Raw genomic sequence first — 22,780 nt, forward strand, 5'->3', positions numbered from 1 at the left:
TCTTTCCTTCCCTCCCTGGCCTGTCGGTATCCTGTATCACGATTCTTTGGCCATATCTCAGGATTTGATTCCAATAAGGATTGTATAATCCCTTGCTTTGTAATTTAAAATATTCTTGGCTGGCAGTTTTTAATCTTTGAGTATTTTGAGTCTGTTATTCACTTCTTTTCTGTCCTGTAGGGTTTAGAGAAATTTATAAGTAGTTTGTACCTTTGTAAGTTATCTGCTGTTGTTTGTTTTCACAAACAAAACAAAACTACCTGTTCTTTGTAGGTAGCTTGTACCTTTGTAAATTATTTGTTGTTTTAATATTCTTTTTGTTGGATTTTTGATATTTTCACTAATACCCATCTTGAGGTCTCTTTTGTATCCAGATAATCAGGTGTTCTGCTTAACTCATACACTTTTATATTCATTTATTCAATTCCTTACCTATTTCTTTCAATAAGCTCTTTGCATTCTTCTTAATCATCTTCTGGGATACTCATTGCAATATTGCACCTTCTTGGGGACGCCGAGGGTGGTGGAGCGCAAGGGATCAAACCTAGTCCCCACACATGCAAGGCAAGCACTGTACCACCGACCAATATCTCTGGTCCCTAATACTGCCTTTCTTAATGGAATTGGAATCTTATACTATTTCTGCATTTTAAAAAGGTTTTTTTCCCCCCTCTTTGATTCATATCTTCATTAGGTGTGTTTCCATAGCTTTGTTTGATTCTTGATCTCCTTTACTTAATTCTTCATATTCTTTATTTTTGTTAGATCCCTATTTACAGTGTCAGTCTCTTATGCGCATTCATTTTATTCTTGAGATCATTAAATTGTTTTTCTGGTATCTTCTGATTTCTTTAGATGGCTGTTTTGAAGTGCCTCCACCCAATGTCTCCATATGGTTTTGTAATTCCATGTATTTAGGATTATTTTCTGGAGAGTTGCTTCACTTCTAATGTCATGTTACCTGAAATCTCAAGATTTTGGTGATAGTGTTTTTCCCCTCTCTGCCTCCTTTCAAATTATCTTGGCTAATGATGTAGGGCTCAGTTGTTATTGTTTCCACACACAGGTAAAGTTGGCTTAATTAATTTTTCTGCTGGCTACTTTAGGTGCCCCAAGCAAACAGGGCATGGTGAATGGAGGAATTGCTGCTGTGTCAGTGGGAAAGATGAGATGCGTGGAGAAACTAGCTTCTGCTCTGGGTATGATGGGGAAGGCCTGGTTTGCATGGGTGGCTTTGGCCCCATTCTTCCCCTTATTTGAGTTATCTCAGTTTTGACACTCAACTGTTTATTAGCTCTTAAAACATTTCACTGTCAGCACCATGCTGAATGAAGGATGGTGGAAGCTGATTATAATGTAGAATGTTCTTTGCTGCCCATCTTGTTTGAGTCCCACCCTTCAGTTTCTCTGCTTGGGGCTTCACCTCAGAAAATGCAGGAATTTCGCACCGTATACATTCTTCCCAGCTCAGGACTTGAGCCCAGCAGGCCTTTAGATAACCCTGCTCTTTGCAACTCCTCAAACTGCCACTTTCCAATTTCTTTGAAAAGAAATCTACTCATCTTCCACTGTAGAGATGCTTGAATCTCCTCAAAATCTCTTCTGCTTCTTTGATGTGAAGGCGGGCTTCAGCAGCATCATCATGCTGTAATATTCTCTCAGCATGGTTCTTTTCTCCGTAGAGTTGTTATTTTTTCCTCTCCTGAGGGAAAACAAAACAGGGAATATCCCTTGTTACCTTCTTAGTGAAAATTATTCTTTTGGTTTTGTTTATGGCATCACTTTTGAGAGGTCCTACTTTTTATGCCTGTGAAAGGGAGCAGAAGAAGGAATATACCAACTCCTTATCTGGATTTAAATGGGGAGGGAAGGAAGTATTGCAGCCCTTTAGACTCATAGTTTCCATGGGTACCAGTGTGCAAAATCCCATTGAGAGAGTGAAAATGAGTGACAGTAGTTGCTAATTTCTCCAAACTACAGCGGTTCTCTTTCTCAGGCTCTTGTCTAACAAGGAAAAGCTACCCTAAAATACACCCTTCTATTTCTCTCAGTTTGTCTACCTCTCTCAAATTGTAGACCAATATGTTGTTGGAGCTTAATGTATGATATGACATAGTAGTCTTTATGTTAATTACTTCAAAAATAATTGTCCTGTTCTGTCCTGTCCTCCCCTCCCATTGTTCATTGATTTGCTCGAGCGGGCCCAGTAACATTTTCAATGTGAGACTTGTTGTTACTGTGTTTGGCATATCGAATACGTCACGGGGAGCTTGCCAGGTTTTGCTGTGCGGGCGAGATACTCTTGGTAGCTTGCCGGGCTGTCCGAGAGGGGCAGAGAAATCGAACTCAGGTTGGCCTTGATGGCCACTTGCAAGGCAAATGCCCTACATGCTGTGCTATTGAAGTATATTATGGGAAAAAATAAATGGAATGTAAATAGATGCATTTATATAATGGTAGTTAAAATCTGTTGTAGATACCAGCTTGTGGGTTTATGACAAGTGATATTAAATATCAACTGAATTTAATGTGCATTCTGAATTAGTGACTTCAGGTGTGAGGCTAAGAAGCTCTTACTGTATTGTAAAAGTAATCAGGCTTAGTTGAGTCCAGTTTCACAGTGCTCCCTATATATCTAACTCCCTCTCTTTTTTTCCATCTTGGGAGACTAAGAGGCCACCGCTGGCAGTGCTTGGGGGTTGCTCCAAGAGACTTCCTGGGGTGCTGGGGAATTAGACGTGGGCCTCGCACTTGCTAGCATACACATTTCCCTTTCAGCTATCCCCCTGACCTCAGAGCTGTCATTTTTAGAGGTTAATATTTACCTGTCGTGAAAGCAGCCCAGGTCAAAAAGATTATATATTAAAGTCTAGTGATGGCATATAAAAAGGATGTAGGGAGTATTTTGGAGCTGCCTTAGCATGTTTTTACAATTGGCCACTTTAACAATGATGAATAAGAGTTTTATTAATTACCAGTGCTTAAATAGGTTTCATTAAAAAAAAAGATTGTCTTGAGCTGGAGCAATAGTACAGCATTAGGGCATTTACCTTGCACACTTCCCACCTGGGTTCAATCCCTGGCATCTTTTATGGTACCCCCAGCATCCCTAGGAGTGATTCCTGAGTGCAGAGCCAGGAATAACCCCTGAGCATTGCTGGGTGTGACCCAAAAAAGAAAAAAAAATAAAGATTGTCTTGGGTTTTAATCAGACATGGGACTATAGTCCCAACTTGAGCCATGCTTCTGATGCTTCAAACATTTTAGAACAGTATCTTGTTTCATATCCTCGCAGACTAAATGCCTCTGTCAAATTTAACTTACATCATCTTAGTATTTTTTTATCTTTCTCATATCTTGTTTCATCTCTATCGTTCCCTGATTTTTACACTTTTTTACATGGCTCAAACTATGCATTTAAGCAGATATGGGGTTGGGGACTCTTACATTGACACCACTCTGCTAATTTGTGATAAATAGGGGTAGTACACACCAGTCACCTTTGTTATTTCTACCTTTTACAAACTCATTTAGTGAGTTTGTAAATTATTTTTATATCAACCTGTCACAAAAATTAGGTTTTAGTACTTTTAAGACCATAAAAGGATAATTGTATATATTTCTTTAAATTTTTATTAGTGAAACACCATGAGGTACAGTTGTAGACTTACAAATTTTTGTGCTTGGGTTTCAGTTATACAATGATCAAGTACCCATTCCTCCACCAGTGCCCATTCTCCACCTACAGATAATTGTATATTTTAAAACTACATAAGCACTTTAAACTTTGTTTTAACTATATTATTTGATTTTTTAAAAAGTCTTCCAGTAAAATTATATTTTTGTATTAGTGACTTGTGGGGCTGGAGAGATAGTACAGTGGGTAGGGCATTTGCCTTGTACGTGGCCAACCCAGGTGCGATTCCCAGCATCCCATGTGGTCCCCGAGTACTGCCAGGAGTAATTACTGAGCACAGAGCCAGGCGTAACCCCTTGTGCATCGCCGGTTGTGACCCAAAAAGCAAAAAAATTTTTAAAATAAATGACTTTTAAAATGAAGAAACTGTTCTAGTAATTTTTTGTTTCTAAGAAGGTTATTTTCTTACATGTAACAATTTAACAAGGATCTGTGTTATTTTTAAAATTCTAATAGTGCTATTTAATCAAGCAGCTCTTTTGATCTAGCCATCTATAATTGTCAGTGAACAGGTGAGGACTTGATTTTTAAAATCATTAAACATGAATTTGTTTTAACGTCACGTTTTATTTTGCAGCTTCTTGGTGAATATTTGGATGAAGCCATTAAATTAATTGCTGCCATCATGAGCAGAAGCAAGCGCGACAGCAACTTTTATAGTGTAGAGATTGGAGATTCTACATTCACCGTCCTGAAACGTTATCAAAACTTAAAACCTATAGGCTCAGGAGCTCAAGGAATAGTATGGTAAGTTTTTACTTTGTAATGCTATTAACTGCTCCTTTTTTCTTCTCTAATATTGTAGATAACTTTGGTAAATACATAACTTGCCTAAAAAAATTAAGTTGAAAGCATTGGAATTGCATTAAAGCTATAGTCTTGCTTGCTCAGGAATTATTGCTCTCAGATTATTTTTCATAAAGCGTAATATTATAAATGAAGATTGCCATCTTTAAATTATGATTAAACTCTTAAGTCATAAGCCTTTTCAAGGCAAATAACTAAATCAAGAAAGAGTAAGTAGCATGCTGGTTAATTCCAGTGGTGCTCAGAGGTTACTGCTGGGTCTGTACTCAGTAATCACTCTTGGCAGTGCTCAGGAGACCTTATGGGATGCCAGGGTTCAAACTTGTTTCATCTGGGTACAAGGAAAATGCCCTGTACTATTGCTCTTGTCTGTTCTTTTTTACTCTATTGGCAATTTAAGGAAGTTAACTGTACTGCTATCCTTATTGTCTCTTACCCTTATTGTAATAGTTAAAGAAGAAATGTGACAGTGTCAAGGACTGAAATTTGATCCAGTTACATTTATTTTTGGAGGAAGAGAGGAATCTACTTATGATTTTCCATAAGTTCATTTTCACAGTTTTGATTTTTAAATTCTATTACAGTGCCGCTTATGATGCCATTCTTGAAAGAAATGTTGCAATCAAGAAGCTAAGTCGACCATTTCAGAATCAGACTCATGCTAAGCGGGCTTACAGAGAACTAGTTCTTATGAAATGTGTTAATCACAAAAATGTAAGTGAGCATTTAAAAATACATAAGCATACATAAAATCAAGATTTATGAAAGCAGGATTATAAAAGCTAATTTATAAAGCATAAAAATATAGAATATTTTGCTTTATAATTTTTTTTATGGTTTAAAAAAAGCTTTTTTTTTTTTAATTGAATTACCGTGAGAACAGTTACAAAGCTTTCAGGTTTAAGTCTCGGTCATACAGTGATCAAACACCCATCCCTCCACCAGTGCACATTTTCCACCACCAAAAACCCCCATCCCACTCCTCCCCCTGCCTGTGTGGCAGATGATTTTCACTTTACTCTCTCTCTACTTTGATTACATTGAATTTTTTAACAGAAGAATCACCATTATTATTTGGAATTTTCCCCCCACAATCAGACCTGCCGAAAAGGCATCATAAGATAATTTGTTTTCTATTGCTGGTAATCGGACTGGAGCGATGGCACAGTGGGTAGGGCGTTTGCCTTGCACGCGGTCGACCCGGGTTCGATTCCTTTGCCTCTCTCGGAGAGCCCGGCAAGCTACCGAGAGTATCTTGCCCACACGGCAAAGCCTGGCAAGCTACCCGTGATATATTCAATATGCCAAAAACAGTAACAAGAAGTCTTAAGACGTTACTGGTGCCCGTTCGAGCAAATCGATGAACAACGGGAGGACAGTGCTGCGGTGCTTGCTGATAATGAAAAGGTTCTGAGATTGGTTTGTGTGCCTCTGGGCTCATGGCCGTTCAGGAGCCAGAGGAGCCATTCGTGGGCAGCCTAGAATATTTTGCTTTAAATTGATTTGGATTAAACCTTTCAAAGGAATGTTTTATTTTCATTGAATTTTGCCACAACTCTTATCAAATAAAAATTATTTCAGATTGTGTAGTTTTCTGATAGTGAATTTGCCAAAGAAATTATTTTTGTTTTAGTTAATTTTGCGGGGGGGGGGGGGGGGGGGACGACATGAGCCACACTTTACAGGCATCACTTACGGGCTACTACGGGCTACTATGCCAAGCCATACCTGGCATAGCTCTGTGCTAAAGGTCACTCCTGGTGGTGCTCAAAGGAGAACCATCTTGTGCCAAGGACCAAATCATGGTTCACAGCATGCAAAGCAAGCTTCTTAACCGCAGGACTATCTCTCAGGCCCAACAAATGCACTTTCAAAGGGCAGATATTCTAAAAACAACTTTATTTCAGTCCCAACTTTTTTTTGTCAGTCATGCTGATGTCAGAAAACTGGACCCTTACTACAGAGATGAAATTGAACCATTTATCTTTGTCACTGGAACTAGATATAAAATCCAAATCATTTCTAGAATCCACCCCCACATCTTTATTTTCCCTTTTTGATTCTGGCCATACCCACGGTACTCAGGTATCATCCTGTCTCAGTGGACCATTTGGGTGCCAGAGATCCAAGCTGAATCATCTGCTTACAGGCCAGCACTCTACTCATTATACTATCTCTCTGGCCCCAACCAAGTGGTGTCAGTACTCACTGGTCACTTTAAATATGGAAAAAAGTCAGTAATTAAAATCAGTTTAGTGGTAATTTTATTTTTGTTTTCAGTATTTAAATCAGGTCTTTATTTTTTTTTATTTCATATTTTTCTTTTCAGTATTTAAATCAGGTCTTAATTTTTTTAATTTCATATATATATTTATTAGTGAAACACTATGAGGTACAGTTAGACTTACAAATTTTTGTGCTTGGGTTTCAGTTATACAATGATTAAGTACCCATCCCTCCACCAGTGCCCATTTTCCACCACCTACGGTCCCGGTATCCCTCCCATCCCCCCATCCCCCCCATCCCACACTGCCTCTGTGGCAGGGCATTCCCTTTTGTTCTCTCTCTTTCCTTTTGGTTGTTGTGGTTTGCAGAAGAGGCATTGAGTGGCAGTCACATTCGATCTACAGTCTACTTTCAGCATGCTTCTCCCATCCTAGGAGGATCCTCCCAACACCCTTTATTTGGTGCTCCCTTCTCTATTTGAGCTCCCTTTCCCCCTAGCACGTGTGGCTGGCCTCCAAGCCATGGAGCAAAATTCCTGGTATTAATCTCGACCTTAGTGGTAATTTTAAAGCAGTACTAAAATGGACCCAGGGGGAAAAATTTGTTCTATCTGCTAATTATCCTAAGACTTGAGCATTTAATATTCACATTTTTGAGAACAGATTGTTACGCTTTTTTGGTTTGTTTGGTTTGGAGACCATATCTGCCGGTGCTTTCAGGCTTACTCTTGGTTCAGTACTCTGGGGTCACTCTTTTAAAAAAAAAAAAAATATTGAATCACTGTGAGATAGTTACAAGCTTTCATGTTTGGGTTACAATCGCACAATGATCAAACACCCATCCCTCCACCAGTGCACATTCCCCACTACCAATCTCCCCGGTATACCCCCCCTTTCCCACCCTTTCCCTGCCTCCATGGCAGACATGATTCCCCATAATCTCTCTACTTTTGGGCATTATGGTTTGTAATACAGAACCTGAGAGGTCATCATGTTTGGTCCTTTATGTACTTTCTGCACACATCTCCCATCCCGACTGATTCTTCCAGCCATATTTTTCTTAGTGATCCCTTCTCTATTCCAGCTGCCTTCTCCCCTTTGCTCATGAGGCAGGCTTCCAGCTATGGAGCAATCTATCTGTCCTGCGTATCTACTGTCCTTAGGTGTCAGCCTCATACTATGTTGTTTCATACTCCACAATTGAGTACAGTCCTTCTATGTCTGTCCCTCTCTTTCTGACTCATTTCACTTACCATGATACTCTCCATGTCTGTCCATTTATAAGCAAAGTTCATGACTTCATCTCTCCTGGCAGCTGCATAGTATTCCATTTTGTAGACATACCAAAGTTTCTTTAACCAGTCATCTGTTCTAGGGCACTTGGGTTATTTCCAAATTTTGGCTATTGTGAACAGTGCTGCAATGAACATATAGATACAGATGTCATTTCTACTGTGCTTTTTTGCATCCTTGGGATATATTCCCAGAATTGGTATTGCGGGGTCATATGGAAGCTCAATTTTTAGTTTTTGAAGGACTGTTCGTATTGTTTTCCAGAAAGGCTGGACTAGTGGGCATTCCCACCAACAGTGAAAGAGCATCCCTTTTTCCCCACATCCACGCCAGCACTGGTTGCTTTTGTTCTTTCGAATGTGTGCCAATCTCTATGGTGTGAGATGATATCTCATTGTTGTTTTGATTTGCATCTCCCTGATGGCTAGCGATGTGGAGCATTTTTTCATGTGCCTTTTGGCCAATTGTATTTCTTTTTTGAGGAAACTTCTGTTCACTTCTGTTCTCCTCAGAGGTCACTCTTGATGGGTTCGGGGGACCAGGGATTGAACCCAGGGCCTTCTAGTTAAAACGAAAGTACTCTGGAAAATAAGGGATTTGAGTAAGAGTGATAATGAGTTTAATTTCCTGTTATTTGTTAATCTTCCATTTGATAAAAAGAATATGTATTTGAGAGGCATAAGCTCTTAGGGCTTTAAATGCACACTTGGGAATTGTTCCCAAGGGGTGTGTGGCATGATAGATATAGATAATATCACTCAGAAAAAGTGATAGAAAGAATGGGTTGAAGACCAAATAACAGCTTGCCTGTGAAAGAAGCCATGGAATGGACTAGAAATGCGGAATACTGGAAAAGTATGCTATTATAAAAAGCTGGAGGAAAGGTGTCAGGCTGAGATTAGATACTGAGTTGGATAAGAAGGTGTTGAAAATAAGCTTACAAATTCTGTAGTGGATTGCATAATATTAGGTTCTCAATCATTGGGGTGTTCATAGAGCGGATTATGTAAAGCATTTGTTAATCTGGGTTGTTTTTTTTTTAATTGTTGTTAAAATCTGATTTTTTTAAGAGCAATATTCTTCTCACAATAGAACTTAGTGGAAGATAATACAGAGATAATCATGTATAACTGCTGCCACACCCATTAGTGGCATCACCACAGTGGAAAATTCGTTACAATTATAAAGCTACATTAGCACATTATAATCATTCCAAGTCCATAGTTTGGTTAGAATTCACTCTATGTGTTGTACATTTTATAGGTTTAAATGAATGTGTGTTGGGGCTGGAGAGATAGCACAGCGGGTAGGGCGTCTGCCTTGTGCGCGGCCGACCCGGGTTCGATTCCCAGCATCCCATATGGTTCCTCTGAGCACCACCAGGAGTAACTCCTGAGTGCAGAGCCAGGAGTAACCCCTGTGTATCACCAGGTGTGACCCAAAAAGCAAAAAAAAAAAATAAAATAAAATAAATAAAATAAATGAATGTGTGTTGATATGCATATTATTACAGTAGAATACAGAGCAATTTTATTACTCAAGTGAGCCTCTGAATTCTGCTTCCCTTCTTCCCCTTCATTTTGCCGGACAAAAATGTTCATATATAAAGTAATTGAGGTAAAACATAAGGTTAGAAAGACTGTAAATTAATTATGAATATTTTTAAAGCCTGTTTTTGGGGCTGGAGTGATAGCACAGCAGGTAGGGCATTTGCCTTGCACGTGGCCGACTCAGGTTCGATTCCCAGCATCCCATATGGTCCCCCGAGCACCCCCCAGGGGTAATTCCTGAGTGCATGGGCCAGGAGTGACCCCTGTGCATCGCTGGGTGTGACCCAAAAAGCAAAAGCAAAAAAAAAAAAAAACCAAAATAAAAACATAAAATGTATTTGTTGACTCTAAATGAAAACAGATAAACCAGTATCTAATTTTCCTATATGCTTTTACCACAGATAATTGGCCTTTTGAATGTTTTCACGCCACAGAAATCCCTAGAAGAATTTCAAGATGTGTAAGTGTGGTCTTTTGTTTTTGTTAACACTAACACATTATTTTTAAATTGATTATTGCTGTACACTTTAGTTATCATCTTTTCTTGTTTGTAAAGTTACATAGTCATGGAGCTCATGGATGCAAATCTTTGCCAAGTGATTCAGATGGAACTAGATCATGAAAGGATGTCCTACCTTCTCTATCAGATGCTGTGTGGAATCAAGCACCTTCATTCTGCTGGAATTATTCATCGGGTTAGTAGAAAAAATTGTACTTTTCTTCACCACAGAGGTAAAATTCACCCAGTATGAAACCATTTTAAAATCTGTAATTTAGTTTATACAGTTAAGTATATTGAAAGCTTGTGTCGACATTAGTGCTGAATTTCAGAGTATTTTTTTATTACCTCCCCCCAAATAATTTATATCCATGCATTAACTTGTCACTCATTGCCCTTTCTCTGCAGTTCTTGAATTATTCTCTGTTATGTCTGTGTATTATTTACCTTTTTTTTGTATTTTATATAAATGGAATCATTTGTTTCTGACTTTAACTTAGCATAATGTTTTCAAGTTTTTCTTTGTTCAGTGACCAGTGAAAACAAACCCTTGCACTCTTAAAACATAATTGAGGTTACCAGGTGGGCCTGGTGGGTGGGAAAAATTGGGCGTTGTTTGTGGTGGACCAGAGGGTTCGGTACTTTGCTGGTGGTAGGGGTGGAAGTATATAGAGTTCAAAAGGTTTTTAAAAGGATCTCATAAAAATATTTTTGCCTAAATTGAGATACAATGTTTGCTTTTCCTTAATTCATTTAGTGCACTGACTGATTTTTATATATTGAGCCCTACTCCTATATTTTTGTAATAGCGTATAATTCTTTCAGTATGCTATTGCAATTGGTTTGTTGAGAATATTTGCATCTCTGTTTATAAATAAAAATGTTGATGTGCACTTTTCTTACGATCTCTGAATTTGATGTCAGTGCTCATTTTAGAATGAGTTAAGAAGTACTCCTCCCTCTTCCATTATTTGGGAAGAGTTTGAGAAAGATCATTGGTAATCTTAATTAATAATTGATATATTAAAGCCACTTATCCCAAGATTTTCCTTTTGACTTGCAGATTCATTCTTACTGTGGTTATGTTCAGATTTTCCTCTTTTTTGAATCAGTTTTGGTAATATTGCCGTTTGAGCTATTTCCTTGGTACCATTGATTTTTTTTTTTTAACCAACTTTTGGCTTTGTTGATTTTTTTTCTTTTTCTCTTTTTTTTTCCCCCATTCTCCATTTTCATCTCTGCCTTAATCTATTATTTTCTATATCATCTCACTTTGGCATTAGTTTGCTCTTCTCTTTCTGATTTCTTAGAATGGAATGTTTTGTTACTGGTTTGAGGGGGGTTTGTGTGTGTGTGTGTGTGTGTGTGTGTGTGTGTGTGTGTGTTGGTGCCGTAATCTGGCAGGGCTTGGGCACCATGGGGGACACATCCAGAGGTTTTCATGTGGTGTGTGTGTGTGTGTGTGTGTGTGTGTGTGTTGGTGCCGTAATCTGGCAGGGCTTGGGCACCATGGGGGACACATCCAGAGGTTTTCATGAGGTGCCGGTGTGTGGTCCATTCAAAACATGGACTCTACCACTTTGCTGTCCACTTGGCTTTTCTTTCCAAATAAAGGTGCCAACTGTAAACTGCTTTTTTTGTTTTAAATTTTGATACTTGTTTTCACTACTCAAAGTATCTTTTTTATTTCCTTGATTACTCTTTGACTTAATAAGTTATTTAAGAATGTGTTTAATTTTCTCAAAGATTTTGGATTTTGAAAACTTTTTGTTTGATTTCTACTTTTATTCCATTGTGGTCAGAAAAGATACTTTGTATGATTTTGAAGTTCTTTTAGATTCATTGAGACTTGTACTATGACCTATTGTACATATGGTGTATCCTGAAAAATGTACCATGTGCACTTGAGAAAAAGAAATTACTGTATTTTAGAGGAGACCATTTTATATATGTTATGTCTATTTTGATTTATAGTGTTCACATTCTTTATTTGCTTTCCTGTTCTTGATTAGTGAAAGTAAGTTGTAAAAGTCCCCAGCTATTACTTTATAACTTTCCTTTCACTTATGTCGGTAATCGTGTATCTTTTGTTGATGGATGTATATATTGTGGATATATGTTATGTGGAGAGAGGAGAGAAAGAGAGAAAGGAGAGAAAGGGGGGTGGGAGAGAGAGAGAGAGAGAGAGAGAGAGAGCGCGCGCTCCTTTTTTCCCTTACAGATAGTGAATTGCAGCTTTTGTCTGCTGTAGGTACTAATCTCTCTGTTGGCTTCTATTTATGTGAAATGGTTTTTATCATTATTTTATTTTCCAGATTTGTTTATTTATATTTTTATCAAAAGTGAGTCTCCTGTAGATAATTTGCAGTAGGACTAGCTTTGCCATTCTCTCTTGGCTAGAGAGCTTAATCGACCTACATGTAAAACTACTGTGTTTTTTGTTCTCCAGATATTTGATTTTTGATCCTACTTCACTACTGCTTTTCTTTGTTTTATGTTTTTTATCATGTGCCACTGACTCTCATTTTCTTTATATTTTTTAGTTTATTTTCTTAAAGGTTACCTTGCAGATTATAATTAACCTTACTATAGTATGTCTTGAGTTAACTGTAGCTTCAGTCAATCTGTCCTCCCTCTTTATGTTCTCAAAAACCCTTGCAAACCATGCTACCTAAAAGGAGGGGTGGAGGGAGGGAATGAGGGAGGGATACTGGGGACATTGGTGTGGGAAATGTACGCTAGTAGAGGGACAGGTGTTGGAACATAGTATGACAGAAACCCAATTGCTGTAACTTTTGTATCTGTGTATCTCACTGTGATTCAGTTAAAAAGGAAAAAACTCTTCCCCTCCCCCCCAAAAAAAGGGTCACATGTTTGTACCCTGTGTGTCCATTTAGAATTGGTTTCTGATTGTCATTTAATATATTTGTTTTTCAGTTCAGATAGGCAAGAAATAGAAGTTAGAAGCTGAAAATACAGTGCTGCTGGACTTACCAATTTAACTGCATTAACATATAGCACAAATTAATATGACTTCAAGTTACTGCCTAGCACCTTTATTTCCACCTGAAGAACTTTACTTAGTATTATTTATTTATTTATGCTAGCAGATTGACAATAATAATAATTTTTTAAAAGGCATCTGTTCTGGACTCATTGTAATCAAATTGTTAAAAGCCAGGTACAAGACCAAAGTTACAGTACAGCAGGTGGAAAATTTCCCTAGCACGTGACTGACCCGAGTTCGATCCCCAGCACCCCAATAAGGGGCCCCTGAACGCTGCCAAGTGTGCCCACCCAAAAATAACACAAACATTCCTAATCATAATTTTTAGTAAACAAATTATTGATTTTGCTCTGTTTTTATAAATGCCATATTTTGCTCTGTTTTTATCAAGCTGATTTTTCGGGTTTGCTATTATGAATTTGTGCTGTTATGTCAGTTTATAGTAAGGGAAATGAACAATAAGGAGAAACTGGTTGTTTTGTTTTTGTTTTTGTTTTTTAATTACATATATTTGTTATGGAATGCTACTAATTTCAAAGGAACATGAAAACCTTGCTTTTTGGTAAAACATAATGATACTAGTATGATCATGCTAAGCAATAGATGCCAGAGGAGAAAGACAAATTATTTTAAACCAGATTATCTTGCTTATATTTGGTACTGTACTCTAGTACTGTCCTCCCGTTGTTCATCGATTTGCTCGAGCGGGCACTAGTAACGTCTCCATTGTGAGACTTGTTGTTACTGTTTTTGGCATATCGAATACGCCATGGGGAGTTTTCCAGGCTCTGCCGTGTGGGCAGGATACTCTGCTATGGAGAAAAAATATCTGGGTGGGGAGAAGAGACCCGCTCAGCTTGGGGGACGAAAAGCAGGAGAAATTATTTTACAGGTGATACGGAGAGCCCGGCAAGCTACCGAGAGGATCTCGCCTGCACAGCAGAGCCTGACAAGCTCCCCGTTGACGTACTCGATATTTCAAACACAGTAGCAACAAAAGTCTCCAATGGAGACGTTACTGGGCCTGCTCGAGCAAATCGATGAACAACGGGAGGACAGTGACAGTGACAATGGACTATGTAAAATATTTGTATATTTCTTAACTTTTTTTTTTCTTTTTGGAAGGACTTAAAGCCCAGTAATATAGTAGTAAAATCAGACTGCACTTTGAAGATTCTTGACTTTGGACTGGCCAGAACTGCAGGAACTAGTTTTATGATGACACCTTATGTGGTGACCCGATACTACAGAGCACCAGAGGTCATCCTAGGGATGGGCTACAAAGAAAACGGTCAGCAAATACCATTTACTTAAACTATTCTGATTTATTTACTTCTGGTTATCATATTTCTTATGTAAATATCGAAGCTGAAGTACACTGAGTTAAATGTATGTAGTTAAAACATTTTCAAGAGTTGAAATTTATAAATGTTCTTACAAATGTTCAGGAAAAACATGGACCCTTTTTATTTAAATTCAAATACAAAACAGAAGTATTATCATCGGATAAAGAATTTGTTGCCATGACCTGGAGCAGAATATATGCTATCTGCTTGTCTATAACTGGAAAATGAGCATTTCTTACTTAGCTCAAGGAAGTATTTAGTGCTAATAGCTTGTTTTCTTAAATAGAAATCCTGGTTTGCTTTGTAATATTTGCACATATTTTTACCTCCATAAAACTAGTGTTAGCAGAAACTTTAGGCACTACTGTAAGACTCTATTAAGATAGCCCTTGATTTTTTTTTCTTTATATAGTGCACATGCTTTGCATGCTAGAGGCCCAGATTCAATCCCTGGCACCATTGTCCCCTGAGCACTGTTAGGAATAGCTTCTGAGTTAGTACTGGGTGTGGCCCCAAAACAAAAAGATTCTTCTTATAAAAGGTAATATTGAACTAAGCACTTTAGGTTTTCTTTTCTTTCTTGAGTTAATTAAAAACATACTTAAAACATGTACTGTCACTATTATTATTTTGCTCTTAATAGTGTGGTTATTTTCTTGCTCTCTACTTTAAAATTTGCCTTTTACTGTGTAGAATCCAGTAAGTTGGATTCCATACAAGGACTTAGAATTAGCACTTTTTCTTAACTGAAGAATTTATACTTAATGTGACCAGCATGAAGTTTTCTCTTACATTTGCTTTTAAACCACTTATTGTCACAAACATCTTGACATATGGTTTTATCAGTCCTATAACTATAATCTTAGAACATAGATTTCTATTAGAAATAAAAGAATAACAGGGAAATTATTGACATAATATTTTTCCTTGGTAAGAATAATGTAGGTTAATGTTTTGTCCCACCCTAGAAAATTAAATTAAGAATGCCCCGACTTAAGTTGACCACAAGTCAAAATAGGATGATGATTAACTATTTTATTCTTCAAGGCTAAATTTAAGGTCTTTTTTTCTTTTAGTGACATACTCCACTCATTTTCCTGCCACCTCTTTTTAACAGCTTATTTTGGGGAATTTGTTTGGAGGTGGTGGGCTCCTAAGCAGTACTCGGTGACCTCTGAGTGATTCCCAGCAGGGACCAAATGGGTCACTTGGAGAGGGAACTAGGTGCATCACGCATACAAGGCACACATGTCCTCCATCCATTGGAGCTATTTCCCTGGCTCCTTTTTAAAAAAATTTATCTCTCATCTTTGTTTCATTTTGTTTAGGGGCTACACCTGGTGATGCCCAGTGCTTACTCCTGGCTTTATGCCGAGGGATCACTCCTGGTGACACTTAGCAAAACCGTATTGAGTACCAGAGATTGAACCTGGGTTGGCCACATAACAGTGCTCTACCTTTTCTACTATCTCTTCAACCCCGTGTCCCTCATTGCAAGAATCCTAGAAGCCTTCCAGAAGCGATGTAATTAAATATATTTAAACTAATAAATTGAGCAGTTATTCTCCTGTAAATTGATTTTGTATATGACCTGGTAGCATTCATATTTGCAACATTCGTAATTAGTTTAAAAATACCTTTTAAAAGGTGACCCAGGGCTAGGGTTATGCCTCCACAAAGTAGAACGACATACAAGGTCCTGACACTTACTATCCCCCCTGCACACTGGATATAGTCCTCATGGTCCCCAGTCACCACAAATCTAAGTGTTGAACCATCTGATCTGAAATACCAAGCCAAGAATCTCAAGGAATTACCCAGGGCTTTCCAAGCACTGTTGAGTGGGTGTGACCCCATTAAATTTTTTTTTTTTAATTTTTATTAGTGAGATACCATGAAGGCACAGTTGTAGACTTACAAATTTTTGTGCTTGGGTTTCAATTATACAGTGGTCAAATACCCATCCCTCCACCAGTTTAAAATTTTTTTAAAAACTCGGGTCCGATGTTTGAATGAGACTGATAGGAATTTGCAAGTTACCCACTTTTATGTCTAGTTGATTGATTTCAGCATTGAGTAGAGTTCCCATTTAAACTTGATGAGGATTAGGAAGTCAACTAGGAGACTTAGGTAGTAATAGTCTATGAGAACTTTCATATTATATCCTGACATAACTGCTGTCATGGACCAAAAATAATTTGAACTTAAGGACTTAAAAACAACTTGAAGTATAAAATTTTAAATCATACTTCCTTCACTAATTTTTTTGGAGCTTTTGTTCATTTGCTATACATTTGTTTATTGGATTAATGTAGAGTAAATGTAGCTTGATGTTGATAAACACAGTATATTTGAAAACAGCTTATGAACCAGTTTGAGATTCTGAAGAGCATTAAGTGAATCTTTTATTGTAATTATTCTTAGAAATGTTTTCTGTTAAATATTTTAATATAATAAATTATTTTGCTCATGCTTTTTTCTTTTATTTAACTTAAAGAGAGAGCAAAATGCACAGTAGAACTTCAAATAATATCAGGATCTTGATTTTACTACCTTGTTTAAATTTTCAGACTTGTTTAAAGTGTGTGTTGATTCTGTTTCATATTTTATAATCAGATTTTCAAGAACAAAATGTCTGGATCTTTTTATTTATGTTGTTTCTGTGCAAAGCTCTCACTTTAAATTAGATATGTAGTTAAAAGGCCACACTTTCACATTCGCTTTTGTGAATCAAGCCTTTTGAAAAATATTTTGTGTTTTTAAATTATTCCATTAGCTAAAGTTAAAATCACCTTTTTTTCTTTCTGTGGTGTTTTGCAGTTTTTATATAATGCAGTCATATTATGCTTTTTTGATTTTAACAACCGTTTGCTTTGCTTTTCCTTCTTTTGTGCTGCATACATATAGTGGATTTATGGTCTGTGGGGTGCATTATGGGAGAAATGGTTTGCCACAAAATCCTCTTTCCAGGAAGGGACTGTATCCTTGTGCTGCTGCAGCAGTTTAATTAGTTAGATGATTAATTTCCTTATGTTATCTAATGAAAATGATACATTCATACATATGTTTTGTTTTGTTTTTTAAAGACATAAGTTTGTGGCTGTTATAGTTCAAAAATTGTTGAGTAAGAAGCAGAAATATTTGTAGGCTGCATCTGGCAGTAGGACATACAGTCTCTGCTGGTAGTTAGAGCCCATTCACTGTCAGTCACTTTTATTTTATACTGCTTTTATAATTTTGAAGTATACATGGTGTATGTGTGTTTTTTTTTATGTTTTTTATTTTAACCAAAATCTTTATGTTAATGTCATTGCATTTTGTTTTCAGTTGACATTTGGTCAGTTGGGTGCATCATGGGAGAAATGATCAAAGGTGGTGTTTTGTTCCCAGGTACAGATCGTATCCTTATCTTTGGCCTAAAATGTAGTTTTCTAAAGGTCAAAAATGTAAGACAGCACTAAAGCTTGGTCAGGTATAATGTATTTTGTCTCTCCCTAATACAAGTAACACTAAATTGCTCTTTCAAAATACCACCTGCTTTTTGACATAGATTTTCCTTTCCCTCATTTGTTGTTTCCTCTGTTAATTCTGAAAACATCTTGCCTAGTTTTCCATAATTACTTGCTGGCTTTGAGTTGATTTATCTAACCTAAATCAAAAACCATGGCTTGCATTAAAATTTTCTAATAATTACGCTTGGGTCAGTTTAGACGTACTTAGGGTTTAATATACATTTTGGATTATCTGTTGCTTTCGTTCATCTTTTTATTTTGTCTCTCCCACCTCCCTTTTTGTTGTTTTATGTGTTTTGTGCCTTTTAGTTGTTGTCTCATTACTGAACATATCAATGATCTTTCCCCTCGGAATTTCTGTAGTAATAGTTTTATATGATGATGGATAAATTTCGCTTTGTGTTTTTTATTAAATAAGTACCTGAGGGGCTGGAGCGATAGCACAGTGGGTAGGGTGTTTGCCTTGCACACGGTCAAACCAGGTTCGATTCTCAGCATCCCATATGATCCCCTGAGCACCTCCAGGAGTGATTCCTGAGTGCAGAGCCAGGAGTAACCCCTATTCATTGCTGGGTATGACCCAGAAAGCAAAAAAAAAAAAAAAGTACTTGAAATTATTTTAGTGGAAGGAATAGAGAAGATGTTAATCAGGTTATTATAGTAAGAAAATTTAGGGAATATGAAATACAAAGATCAGGAAGAAAGTGACTAGAACTTTTTGGTTTGGGGGAGTGAGGGATTTGGGCCACACTCAGCTGTGCTCAGGACTGACTCCTGACTACACTTGGGTATGACTCCTGGGGGGCACAGGGGTCTATATGGGGAGTGGGGGATCAAACCAGGTTGACCGCATGCAAGGCAAGTGCCCTTACCCACTGTACTGTTCCTTTGATTCCAGAAAGTCTTGACTTTATACATTACCTAAGTACTAAGTCATTTGCATATGTGTTGGAGTTTTTAAAAAAATATTTAATAACACAAACTATTGAAGATGGTAAGGGACCAGAGATAGTGCGCTGTGTAAAGCACTTGCCTGATCTAGGTTCAAGCCTTAGCACCGCATATGGTCCCCCTAACTCCACCAGGAGTGATCCATGAGTACAAGGCCATTAGTTAAGACTCTAGTACTGCTGGGTATGGCCCAAAAAGCGTCCAAAAAATTAAAAAGCCATTTTTGTCAGAGCCATGATTTTTATTGCTTCTGGTTATTTTCTTTTGGTATAAAAGGTAAAATACCAGGACTAAGTATAAAATATTTTTTACCTCTAAGAAATGCCCTCAGAATTACTTTTTGTGGTGAAGCGGGCCACACCCAGCTATGCTCAGTGCTTATTCCTGGATCTGTGCTCAGGGATCACTTCTGGTGGGCCTAGAGTATCATATGGCTTGTTGAGGAATCAAATCCAGGTTGATTGCTTGCAAACATCCTACCCACTGCACTATTGCTCCAGCCCTGCATTCTTATTTTTTGATAAGCAAAAAAGGCAAATTTTGTATTCTAGAATTGTGTGGAGTTTACATTTTGAGTTAAACTATACATGGTAATTATCATTATGCTTTGAGTCCCATAACATTTATATTTAGAATTTGTGAGCTTTAATTCCTGTTTTTATGGTAAAGTCAGTATCAGTAGACACATACTCACACGATGAATTAAAGTTAACAAAACTTGTTGGTTGCTTCTTTCTGTCCACCTACAATCACTGTCTTTTGCAAGGTGGCTAACAGATAAAAGATTTATAACTGCCACATTCTTTCTTAGGGTGTTTTTATTTTCATTTTCTTGTTATTTTAATGTGGAAATGACCAATGTTTTGAACATTAGATATGGAGTATTTTTCTTAGCTACTTGATACTAGATATTGATCAGTGGAATAAAGTTATTGAACAGCTTGGAACGCCATGTCCTGAATTCATGAAGAAACTACAACCAACAGTAAGGACTTATGTTGAAAACAGACCTAAATATGCTGGATATAGCTTTGAGAAACTCTTCCCCGATGTACTTTTCCCAGCTGACTCAGAACACAATAAACTTAAAGGTACTTTTTATAAACAATATGTTTTAATTCTCTGGGTGTGGGTGTATGTTCATGTTTTTAAGGAACATAAATTCAGGTTTTCTGTGAAACAAAGGCAGGTTTTAGTTTTCTGTAACTTTTTATTTTTATGGCCAAATTTCTAGTTAAATTTATTCTTTTTTATAACATTTACTTTCTTTTTGAAGTTTTGGGGTCACCTTCTGCAGTGCTCAGGCTTACTTCTGACTCTGTACTCATGGATGACTCTTGATGGGGCTGGGGGATGGTAGGGGAGACATGAACCAAACCCAGGTTCGCTGCATGCAAGGCCTTACCATGTGCTGTCTCTCCAGCCCAAACATAGTTTAACCATAATTCAGATTTCAGAAATGTATTGATGCTTTAAAAATCCTTTGTAAGATATGTGTACATTAACATTATTTTTGCAGCCAGTCAGGCAAGGGATTTGTTATCCAAAATGCTGGTTATTGATGCCTCTAAAAGGATCTCTGTAGATGAAGCTCTTCAGCACCCATATATCAACGTTTGGTATGATCCTTCTGAAGCAGAAGCTGTAAGTCCTTTTCTTAATGTTTGCAAGTATCGTGCTCTCAGAATTAATTTGGAGTATATTTGGGTCGTTTGTTGGGAGGGGCACTTTGGGATTTGGTGGACTATTCCTCAAGTCACTCCCATCAGTGCTCAGGGAACCACATGGTGCTGGGGATTGAACTAGGGTCAGCTGCCTGCAAGGAAAATCCTTAACTATTTTTCCAGCCCAGGAGATTGTTTTTTTAAGGTTTTTTGTTTTGTTTTGCTGCGGGGGGGGGGGGGGGGGGAGAGGACCCACACCCAGCAATGCTCAGGGATTAGTCCTGGCAGGAATTAACCTCTGGTGGTGCTCAGGGTACCATATGGAATCCTGGAAATGGAACTGAGGTCAGCAGCATGCAAGGCAAATGCCCTATGGCTCCACCAGGAGATCTTTAAATTTTAAATAAAAATACTGATAAGTGACGACTGTAAGTTTCTGGTTTTTGTATGAAGAGTATCTTAATTAGCATAACCAACCACTTAACACAAAATAGTCACTTGACCTGAGGAACTGCAATATTGAATACTCTGTGAAATCATCTTAACTCCCTTATAAAGTAGTATCCAATTCATAGTATTACATAAAATATTATCATGTCAAAAGCTGGAAGAGTAAAAGATTGCCAAGCATTTTTTTTACCATGAAGAATATTCCAAAACTACTGTCTTTGTGTAAGATTGCCAATGACTGGTGGGTCTTTGTTAAATGATATTTTTATATCTTCTGCTGAATATTTCATATAGTTATAAATAATTTATATACTCTCAATAATCTGACTTAGAAATTGTTTCCTTATGGTTTTTAGCCACCACCAAAGATACCTGACAAGCAATTAGATGAAAGAGAACACACAATAGAAGAATGGAAAGGTAATGTTCATCAGATTCTTAGATGCAAAGCTGAAGGAACTTCTGTTTTTAAAGTTGGTTTGTTCATCATGTTTGACAAGTTCAAGATTTTTTTGTTTTTCATAAGTAATATTTGGTAGCATGGTCACTAACATTTTTACATAAGTAGAAAGTCTTCCCTTCCTGACTTAATCCTAATTTCTTACAGTCCCCACCCTAGACATAGATGTATTCGCTCTTTTTTGGAACTTTTCATCTTCTTCCAGCTTCCAAACATGAAAACTTGTGTGTTTGGTACTTTCCCCACCCCCACCATTTTCTTCTCTCCCACCTTGTTTTAATCACAGATGCTTGGTTTGATAAACTGCCTACTGTTCTGCTTTATAGCTGTGCTACAGTTTCTATATCAGACTTCCCTTGAAGATCGTTTAAGTCCTGTTGTTAAAAACAACTCAGGTGTTCTTTTGTACACTTACCCCTGTAAATAAAACCCCGAAAGGAGATTTGCCTTGGCCAACTGATAATTTTTTGTTACTACTGATTTGTTATTCTCCATAGAAGTTGTGCAACTTGCTCTTCTAGTAGCATTGTATGAGAATATTTAGTCCCACGATCGTGCTTAAAGTTTTTAATATTTATAAACCTTACGTTTTATGAATATGGTTGATTGAAATTAATGATGCTTTTATAGCATGAAGATGCTAAAGTAATTCTTCAAAAGATTCCCTGGAGCATTTTGCCAATTTTTTGTTTCTGTTTACAGGTAATCTTTAGTTTCTGTTTACCTGTCATGTGTGTTGTCATTTACTGTCATTTATCATGTCAAAAGCTGGAAGAATAAAAGCTTGCCAAGCATTTTTCTTACCATGAAGAATATTCCAAAACTACTGTTTTGTGTAAGATTGTAACACTTTTGTAGTTGTGTGACTTGGACAAGTTATTCAGCCCTACTGTTTTATTTCTTTGTGTTTGCCTGACTGTAAACACACCTGGTCTTAAAACCAAGACAGAAGACTTGTTACTAAGTGGAAGGGAAGGGGGACATACTTGGGGAAATTTAAAGACTGTTTTCTCAAAGTTGACTTTGGGAAACGTAAATTTAAGCTCACGGGGCTTACAAGAATTCTAGAAATGGGTGGAATCTGGTGCATCTGTATATGTAATAAATAGGGGCTCGGGATATAGTTTAGTGGGTAGGGCGCTTGCACTCAGCTGGCATCCCATATGTCCCCTGAGCACTGTTGGGTCTGGCCCATAACAGACTCCAAACCCCATTCCCACCCCCCCAAAATATATGCATATATATGTAATTAGAATATGTATCTAAATCAGTATTTCTGTGTATAATTTGTGCTTAAAGTGTGATTTAGAATGTTAATT

At 37.4% G+C, this 22,780-nt stretch overlaps 1 protein-coding gene across 4 annotated transcripts in view; it reads left to right on the forward strand.

Annotated features, from left to right (window-relative positions):
- Positions 1-22,780, forward strand: part of MAPK8 (mitogen-activated protein kinase 8) — an 81,278-nt gene that overhangs the window by 48,143 nt on the left and 10,355 nt on the right. For 3 of the 4 annotated variants that reach the window (XM_056130375.1, XM_056130377.1, XM_056130378.1), the window contains 9 exons: positions 4,275-4,444; positions 5,089-5,218; positions 9,974-10,032; positions 10,129-10,267; positions 14,204-14,369; positions 17,332-17,403; positions 19,796-19,978; positions 20,407-20,531; positions 21,358-21,421. In XM_056130375.1, coding sequence (XP_055986350.1) covers positions 4,323-4,444; positions 5,089-5,218; positions 9,974-10,032; positions 10,129-10,267; positions 14,204-14,369; positions 17,332-17,403; positions 19,796-19,978; positions 20,407-20,531; positions 21,358-21,421 — 1,060 coding nt within the window. In that variant the 5' untranslated portion in view covers positions 4,275-4,322. Of the gene's footprint in view, positions 1-4,274; positions 4,445-5,088; positions 5,219-9,973; positions 10,033-10,128; positions 10,268-14,203; positions 14,370-17,331; positions 17,404-17,751; positions 17,824-19,795; positions 19,979-20,406; positions 20,532-21,357; positions 21,422-22,780 lie in introns of all 4 variants that reach the window. The other variant, XM_056130376.1, reaches the window with a different exon arrangement.

The sequence above is a fragment of the Sorex fumeus genome, unplaced genomic scaffold (assembly GCF_029834395.1).
Source record: "Sorex fumeus unplaced genomic scaffold, SorFum_2.1 ptg000078l, whole genome shotgun sequence".
Classification (NCBI taxonomy): Eukaryota; Metazoa; Chordata; class Mammalia; order Eulipotyphla; family Soricidae; genus Sorex; species Sorex fumeus.